Source organism: Bidens hawaiensis, unplaced genomic scaffold, assembly GCF_021521415.1.
Source record: "Bidens hawaiensis isolate Kalapana, Puna unplaced genomic scaffold, B.hawaiensis_p1.1 tig00009513_1, whole genome shotgun sequence".
NCBI lineage: Eukaryota > Viridiplantae > Streptophyta > Magnoliopsida > Asterales > Asteraceae > Bidens > Bidens hawaiensis.
This window is the reverse complement of record NW_027491706.1, coordinates 685996-696169: the sequence shown is the minus strand read 5'-3', so window position 1 is coordinate 696169 and position 10174 is coordinate 685996. Positions and strand designations below refer to the sequence as shown.

Here is a 10174-nt window from a genome sequence, read left to right as displayed (position 1 = left end):
TCAATGCAACGGTAACAGTGATCTTCATCCTCTGCTTACAATAGAGTCGACTCAATACACTTCACCATCCACTTTTGCGGCAATTTCTCATCCACTTTGGCATTAACGACTCGACCTCCCGGCCGGATTTATTACATTCTTTGAAAAGTTCAAATGCCATTAAATTGAATACACTGACTAAGACAATTTATCAATCTGGTGTTCTTTTAACAAATTGAATAAGACAATTTGTCAATCTTGTGTTCTTAGAAAAACCATTAAATTAGCAATTATATCTTCTAATACTTGTACTTCTCAACCTTTTGATATTATTCATAGTGATGTTTGGACCTCACCTATTATAGCATGGGAGGTCATCGATATTATATTTTATTTTTAGATGACTAAGCGATTTTTTGTGGACTTACCTTCTAGCTTAAAAGTCTCAAGTGCTCTATATTTTTAACACATTTACCAAACAAATTCACACAATATGAAAGGAAAATTAAGAACTTTCAATGTGGTAACGGTACAGAATATGTAAACTCCTCTTTTAAATAATTCTATGATGATAATGGCATGATTTTCGATAATCGTGCCCCGCACCTCTTCCCCTAAATGGTAAAGAGGAATGAAAATCCGCTCAAATAATAATATCCAGTGGCGGATCCATGATTGTTTTCTAGTGGGTTCACTGTTCGGGTCGGTTTGATATCGGTTCAACATTTCGGGTCATTTTAACGGTTCGGGTCATTAAGGTTTATCACATAATAAAAAACGATAAGGTAACAAAAAAACAAGCGTTCTATTAGAATTTAAAAAAACATATAATATAAATACGACGGTCTTTTCAAATTAAAAAAATAATAATAATTAACTTTGTCTATTAAAACATGATCTTAATAAGCAATCCCAAACATCACGCACCAACACTGAAGCTAGCTAAATGTTAGCCTCTTATGCCTAAGTTGACAGGCTATCCACTGTTTCTTTGTATTGATAACTGATATTTACAACAGATCCTGAATGTTCTATGGTGGCTGTGTAATGTGGTCTGTGTGGAGAAGACAGGGTAAGTGAAGATAGTAAATAAATGGTTAAAAGAATTAACAACAACCAGCTGAAAGTGTGAATCGGTTAAAATTAAAAGAATTAAAAACAACCAGCTGAAAGTGTGAATCGAACTCAGGATCTAGCAATATAAGAGGAAGGTATTTACAACTAGACCTCTTTTTAAGTATGTGTATGGGTTCACTCACAATTTATATATGGGTTCACGATCATATTTTATATACACGTTCTATATAAAGGTCGAAACTCAGTGGGTTCCCGTGAACCCACACCCTTTTACATAGATCCGCCCATGATAATATCATTCGAACCCTTCTTACCCATGCCTTTCTCCCTACAAACTATTGGCATCATGCCCTAGTAATGGCTACATATCTTCACAACATTCTTTCAAGCGAACTACAAAATTTCAGAACACCCAAAGAACTACTTTATCATCATCACTCCTCTTACGAACATCTCCTTGTTTTTGGATCCTTATGCTCCTTCTCCCCTCCACTGTTCAACACAAACTTGCCTACCGCTCCAATCCTTACGTATTTCTCGGATTCTCGATAAAAATTACGGGTGCAAATGTCTCAATCTAAAAACTCGTCACATCACCATCTCCCGGCATATTGTTTTTAATGAGACTATATTCCCTTTTTCTTATCAAACATATCCACCTACCACCTCTACTCCAAATTACGATTTTTTATCTACCCCTCGTTACCTTCACTTGCGGCCATTTGTGGACCCACAACCCTCAAGCCAAACACCCTTTATGTCGGCTAAATATCCACACTGCCATATCTCCTACCACCCATAATTCAACACACTCACTAAACACCCCTACCCATTCCTCTCCAACTCCTGCGGCCCAATCACCTACGGCCCCCTCCCCAGCCCACTCTTCACCCTCGGCCTTCCCGATCAGCTCCATCTTCTCGCCTGCCCAGCCCACCTCATCACATTCCCTTCCAACATCAACAAAACTGTCTCCCATTACAAATATTTAGCCACCACCTACCATTCGTACCATGCGTACAGGCGTTATGAACGAGATAATTAAACCCAATAATATCTTTAATTTCCACCACATCCCCTATACCCATACCAAAGAATCCCGCCCATGCCTTGTCTATTTTGGAGTGGAAAAACACCATGAACAACGAGTATCATGCCCTTATTAAAAATAGCACTTGGGAGCTAGTCCCTCGCCACCCAGACATGAATATAATTTGAAGCATATGGTTGTTTAAACATAACTATAATGCGTATTGCATACTTAAGCGATACAAAGCCCGTTTGGTTTATGATGGTCGCTCTCAATAGGTTGGTATTGGTTGCATGGAAATATTTAGCCCGGTTGTCAAACCGGATACAATTCAAACTGCCTTTTTGATTGCTTTATCGTGTTCATTGCAAGTCCACCAGCTGGATGACACTAATGCCTTATGACATGGCACCTTGAATGAGACGTTATACATGTATCAATCAATGGATTTCAACATAAAAACTATCCTGACCACGTATATCGCTTGAAAAAAATCATTGTCGGACTGGAACAAGCCCTTAGGGTGTGGTATCAATGGTTCACAAATTATGTTCTAATGTTGGGATTTCGGTAAGTTCTAATGTTGGGATTTCGGTAAAAAGGGTGTGACAACTCTTTATTTATACTTCTTAAAGGTACGGACTCTACATTCTTCTTTTGTACGTTGATGATATTCTTCTTACAACTTCCTCAGATGCTCTACGTAAAGAATTACTTTTACACTTGGCCACCGAATTTGGTATGAAAGATCTTGGTCAGCACGTTACTTCCTTGGTATTTCAGTTACGTGATCAGGTGACACTATGTTCTTAACTCAGAGTTCGTATGCGCAAGATATCATAAAACGGGCTGGCATGCAGTCAAGTAAATCTGTTGCTATCCCGCTTGGCACAAATGAAACGTTAGGCTCCACTTCCGGTAAACCCTTTGAAGATCCCACTCTTTATCAGAATATGCCGAATGACGGGGAGTGGCCAACGTTGTGGCCGAAATCTGTTGGCTTCATAACTTTCTTCTGGAAATTCATCGACCACTCTCTCGCGCTACTCTTATGTATTGTAACAACGTCAAAGTCATCTATCTTTCAAGCAACCCGGTTCATCATCAGCAGACTAAGCACATGTAACTAGACATTCACTTTGTTCACGAGCACGTTCAGTGAGTTCAAGTTCGTATACTTCATGTTCGATTGCTAATATTTTTACTAAAGGTCTCCCGCGGGTGCTATTTGAAGATTTTTGCTCCGGATTCAGCATCCGTTCACCTCCCGCTTCAACTACGGGGTGTAATAGACTTATATTAAGATTATATCTTTTACCTTGTTATTAGCATTTTTTTGTTAAGACATGTATTTTGTAAAAGAGGTTTGGTAACTTGTATTTATTTCATACGTTAATGACAAAGAGGGACAAGGATGAATTACCAAAATATTCTATCTCAACATTCTATTAATGTCAAGTTTTCTTTTTTCGGTTTATTGTTGATCTTTTAAGATTATACTGGGTACATTTGCTTTGCTTGTTTATCAATCTTTTGATGCTTATACAAACTAGGCATTAACAAAAATTCCGATTAACTTAATTGAAACTAAATTAATCGGTAAGATCGTACCAAACTAATTACGGTCCCGTTTTTTTTTTCTTTTTTCTTTTATTGCAAACGAAGGTTGCTCTGAATGTTGACTATTAGTATATCTCCAGGAACATGGATGATGAGCAAATATTCAATTGAATGTAAAATAAACACACCACATAAACGAATAGCACATATTTGTGTTTCCAGAAATCAAACAAATAATCAAAAACAATACATCTTTTTTTTCAACGCTAATGACCCTCGAATAGGTTGTAAATCGGTGTGTTTTTGTCTGCTTGTCGGTAAGATAATAACCGATCATGGCGTTTATAAATTCATAACACCGTAGCCTATTACTGCTCAGGCTTGATAATGTTATGTAGCATATCTTGAACCAATTTCTCTAATGTAACAAATGAGGATCCACCTTTTATCATTGCATTCCTTCCTTTCTCACTTATATCCTTCACTTTCTCCCTCACAGGGTTTGCATCATCCATTAAGGAATTTATGGCTCTCTGTATCTGATCAGCCATCACCATCTCACTCCCGTGACTTCTGTAACTCAAACTCAACTCCACGGCCAGTTCCAACTCCTTCACCAACAAAAACGCATTCAGCTGTTGTTCTGCATGCAATGGCCATGTAGCAATAGGGACATTATACCATAAGCTCTCCAAGATAGAGTTCCAGCCACAATGAGACACAAACCCTTTGACCGCACCGTGGGCTAGCACTTCGGCTTGTGGTGCCCAACCGCAAACCATCCCTCTCTCTTTCACTCTTTCTAAAAACCCATCTGGCAGGACCTTTTGCACGTTTGTGTGGTCACTTGTGGCGACATTTCCATCTCTCAGTGGTTGTCGTATGGACCACAAGAACCGATGACCACTCCGCTCAAGTGCAATAGCCATTTGCTCTAGCTGAGATTCATTAAAATACCCTGTTAAGAATATCAACAACCCAAAGTATTAAAACATTATTCATATAGATGTTTATTTCTTTTTCTACGGTTAACTGTGGTTTAATTAATATAGACACCATAACACAGCGAGGCTCAATGCAGTTTGATTAATCACATCATCATCTTACTCAGTATATCCTACCAATAGCAAAGCTATGATAGGGTCTGACGAATAGAGAGGCTGCTTCCGTTGAGACCCCGGCTCGTTTGATTAATGTAGATAGTTATTGTAGTTGTAGGTAATATCGAATCCATCTCACAAGCTTAATTGGATTGTTATAGTGAATCATATTGTACATGTATTTGACCCAAATTACTATTTTATTCCAGAAGTTTACATGCGACTTTCCTAATTCAATATTTTAATTTTCGTATCAATTGTAGTTTTGCACACTAACCCATGCATTTTTTTTCCAATTTTCAATTGATACTAATTGATTAAAAAAAGTAAAATTTAAATTTTAAATTACACCAATGATTTGACCCAAATAACTATTATTAGTCCAGAAGTTTACATGTGGATTTTTAATCCAATACTTTTATTTTCGTATCAATCGTAGTCTATAGCCGACTAAACCCATTTTTTTTTTCAATTGATACGGATTGATTAACAAAAGAAAAATTAAATTTTAAATTAAATATGTGATTTGACCAAAATAACTATTTTCGTCTAAAAGTTTATTTGTTATACTTTTAATCCAATATTATATTTCTGTATCAATTGTTGTCCACGTCACTTAACCCATCCATTTTCTTCATTTCAGTTGATACAAAAATGAAACTATTTGATTAAAAGAAAGTAAAATTTAAATTTTATACGAAAATAGTTATTTGGGTAAAATCACAGGACTAAAACCATATGTAACTCTTACAAGTAAGCTTATTTCAGTTAATTAAATCTTAACATACCCATAGTCCCAAAGCACAAGAAGAGGACTGACTTCAGAGGTTGATTATCTAGCCAATTCCTGATCTCAGACTCAGTCGAGCCACTCGAGTCATTACGGTTTTTCAAATCAATTAAAGGTCCAACCGGGTACACATTTGGTGGCGTTAAAATCGAATTTAAAGCGTACGGTTCGAGCTCAGCAAATGAATTTACGATAAATCCTTTGCATTCCTTGAGCCTGGTACCAAAATAAACATAGGATTCATACCCACCTCCACTTTTGTCAAACACAGCACCTGGAAGCACATTTGCAGGAACATGATTCTGGTAACTCGGTATAACCGACTCAGAATCAGACGGATGAAAGTTAACTCCCACTCGGTTGTGGTGATCCGGGAGATGAAGCAGAAATCCAAGAAAAGCTGTGCTAAAGGAACAAAACATATAGGAAGGAACCATGAACTTGTTAGCTACATCAATCATGCAACTAGAGAACATATCAAGTACAAACCCAACAATTTGTGTTGAATCATCCGATACCAAGTCCATGATTGCGTGTTCGACTTGAGGTTTATGGCTCTCAAACACGCGGTGTACAAACATTTCAACGGATATAGACGATGAAAAGGGTTGCGGAAGATGGTTAGTGATAGCAGAAGGAATGATGATGAACTTGATGTGGTTATTTGAAGAAACAACTGACTTAGTGTGTGGATCAAGATCTTTTTGAGGGGGTAAGAGGATAATAAGGACTGTAATTGATAAGTTTTCATTTTGATCTAGCAAACTCTTTGCAAATTGTATGGATCCTGTTAGATGACTTGAAGCAGCCAAAGGTATGAAAACAAGTTCCTGCTTTTTCATGGTTGTTTGCAAATGACTCCAATGACTACCCATTTTTAAATTAATGTTGTGTGACCGGTAAACCAAACACATACATCATATGGGGTCCTGCCACCTACATGTGATAATGAAAAAAAATATTGTAATTATTGTAATCAATTAGTGTATCTGGTATTATACCATGTATCCTCTATCTCTACTTATATAATTTAACATATTAATTTATGTTTCTCTAAAATTTGTTTAATTTTTAAAACCTCTCACGTCCTATATATAATATCTCTCTCTCTCTCTCTCTCTCTCTCTCTCTCTCTCTCTCTCTCTCTCTATATATATATATATATATATATATATATATATATATATATATATATATATATATATATATATATATATATATATATATTTATCGTACTCACATAAGTTTATTTTAGCATTCTTTTTCTATATTTCTTACGCTTACAATAATTTATAAAGATTTGACTTGTGCAGTTTAACTTATTTAAACCATATTTGTTATTTTTTATTACTATTACCAAATCAAATTACTATATCTAAAAACCAACAGATCCTTTTAAACAATCTAATGCTTGTAGTGTATCAAAAAGAACGGAGCTTAGTCTAAGTTAAACTTGGAGATGGTCTTCTTTCATTTCTTGACAGTGAAGTAAGACCAAGCTCATGAGTTTGCTATCTAAGGTTGGCACAAGTTGATAGGATCCCCATCTTTATTTAAAAGAATTGGATATCAGGTAAATTAGATACTTTAGTTACAATTTTCTATATAATTTAGAGATAGTATAGCTTTAGGGAGTAGGATGTGAATGCTCTTACAAAGCGTCGGTTTGAAAGTGGAAGACAAAAGTTATTAAATTTGGATTAATATTCTAGATTTGGTTAGGTGATAAAGGCTCTGGTTTTTCAAAAGAAAATCAATGTTCAATTCATGATATTTGTGTAGATTATTCTCTTAGTATAGTTTAGTAATAGAAAGTAAATAAGTGTGTGAGTCACTATTTAAAAAAGTAATAATAAAAAAAGTTAAGGTTTACCAAACGCAAATCATTAATTCATTATTATAGTTCAAGTCCGTCTTGTTGATCAATTCCTCATGATGATAATGAAAACATGATAATATAATAAACTCATTAATCATATGCATACCGGTTACAACATAGAGAGTAGTAACCGCATCGGAGAAGGATGTAAACGACATAGTTGTCAGCTTGGTCGAGTTCCCCTTTAGTATGTATAGTTAAGGATGGTGTTGGGGTTCTTGAGAGAAACCCAGTTTTAAAAGAGATGAGGCACACAAAATTGTTATATGTGTGTGGTTAGGTTATGATGTTAATCTTTATCTTTCTTTATATACACCCAAGGGGAAACCCTTTATTAGCTAGTAATGGCAATGTGGCTCGTCAATAATTTCCAAACTAATATAATAAGGTATAATTTAATTATTTTGATCCATTATTTTATAAATGATAATAATGGCCATATAAATAAATATATAAAATATATTTATTCTTACATTCTCCCACTTGACCGAATAATCATTTGTTATGAGAATTAGATAAGTCTGATCATAAGTTTTTACTCATTTTAGATTTAAAATTAAACTGGAGCAGGAAATGCAGTCTTTGAATTGAACATCAGCTCAAGACCCCACTAATCATACTACATTCCTTATTTAAAACCTAAGTAGTTATGATCAAAGTTTTGAAGTTAGCCCTTCAAAATGTTTGATTTTTATATGTCATTATGCATGCAGAACATATTAAAATACATACAAAATCAAACATGATGAGGAACACTAATAGTTAATCATTCAGCGTATGATATGCAATTGCGCATAGTCATCAATAAACCCGTCATTATTATAAGCACTTTCATAATATTTATGGTTATAGACTTTTAGTTATAGGACCCTTAAGCATATCATCAGTGCATTTGATATGAAAATTTAGCTTCCTCAATTCGTTCATAAACGACTAATTAGTTTCATATCAAAATTTAATGCAGCACCTCTCAAACTGTTACAGTTTGAGAAAACATTGTAGCTGACTTTATCACAATAAGTTTTTAATATATAATTTATATGGAGTTTAATATAACTTATGAGTCCACTAATAAACATTCAACAACATTTATTGACAACAACATTGTAATTATTAAACATATTATGTCGTTATGACTTAGGTTGTTGTTATCAATTCATTATTACTCCTCCATGAGATAGATTTATCTGCTGACATAAGAATATATCCCAAAAATTAATTTTGTTATCTTTGAGTATAACAAAGTTTAGAGTAATCCACCAGTTTGAATTCTCAACTCTACCTTTAAATTACAGTCTCTCGCTTCCTTTAAAAATATTTTAATACTCTTTTAGATGCTTCACATTAATCTAGGCATATCTAGTATGTTGCAATTTTGAGTAAAATCTGAATGAGTATAGACTTGAACCAAATAAGACTTCTACTTAATGAAGCACAAGAAAATATCTCAGTGATCCTATTATCCTCTAAAGGAGAACAATATTATTTGTTACATGCGTAAGAACCCATTTAAGATAAAACTTATAGAACAAAACTAACGCCCCCTTGGGTTTATCTCAGAATGTTATGATATTTATCACGTAAGAGATATCTTTGAGATCTATCGTATCAAAGTATGTATGAACAATGCTTTGACTTATGTAACATATACTAGTCAAAAGAATGTCATCTATATAAGGCCAAGTTTATTTTAGTTGCTCTCACTCATCTTGAGGTAGGCACATTAATCCACTTGGTTCTTGACAAAAAATAATTGTATTAAGATTTCATCACATTATGATGTTTGCATTCACCCATACATGGATTTTATTGACTCACAAACTAAATGTTCTTTGACCTTCGGTTTATAACTTTTAGGTTGTTTTATGAACATATAAATATGTAAGCTGGTTGTTAGGGAAAGTTATGTTAATGTTTATCTAATCTAGCTTTAACTATCACAACTCGTGTCCGTTTCCATCAACCCAAGTTTATTTTCTTTGGACTGATTGTTCATTTGGAGCTTATCTTCCATTATTTCAAAAGACTTGATGGTAGAAGTCAACTCTGAGAATGTTATGGTATTCAGGTCTGTGGTTCTATTTATGGTAACAACATTGACGCACCATGAGTAAGGCAATGAGTTCAACAGCTTTATGTTGATCTCAGACAAACCATTGATGATACCGGCACTTCTCATTTTAGTGACGAGTGACTCAAATCTGTTGATAAGAGAGGCAACTGATTCTCCTTTAATATGTGTAAACATGTCGAATTCTCCTTTTAACATTGTCTTTCGGCTTTCTCCCATATCCAGATTTCCTCCAAGCATAGGTTCGTAAGACATATATATATATTAAAAAAACTTGATTAGATTTTTTTTTGCTACAGTAATGCGAATTGTTTTGCTATAGTAATTTGCATGAGTTGCTACAGTGCCGAGTTGCTACAGCGCATGCGAATTCTTTTTTCTACAATAATTCGCATGAGTTGCTACAATACCAAGTTGCTACAGTGCATGCGAATTCTTTTATTCGCATGAGTTGCTACGTATCGAGTTGCTACAGTATCCGCTGCGAATTGCTACAGTACCCGATGTGAATTGCTACAGTACCTCGGCGATGCGACTGCTACAGTGATTTTTTTTTATTTTGAGAATATAACTCCTAAACTTCCAAAAAGTCAAAAATACTTTAGTCTAAAAATCACTAAATCGGCCTAGATCTGAGTTTTTAAGCCGAATCTAAGCTCAGACACAAAAGCTTAAAACACTAAAAACT

The 10174-nt window shown here is 34.7% G+C and overlaps 1 protein-coding gene across 1 annotated transcript; it reads right to left on the bottom strand.

Annotated features, from left to right (window-relative positions):
* Positions 1-3905: 3905 nt before the first annotated feature.
* LOC143532613 (anthocyanidin 3-O-glucosyltransferase 6-like) lies at positions 3906-6394 on the bottom strand. The gene is made up of 2 exons (XM_077027617.1): positions 5535-6394; positions 3906-4604 (listed from the first exon to the last, which is right to left on the bottom strand). Exons 1-2 carry the CDS (start codon positions 6376-6378, stop codon positions 4015-4017), a joined length of 1434 nt encoding a protein of 477 aa, XP_076883732.1. The 5' UTR covers positions 6379-6394; the 3' UTR covers positions 3906-4014.
* Positions 6395-10174: the final 3780 nt, after the last annotated feature.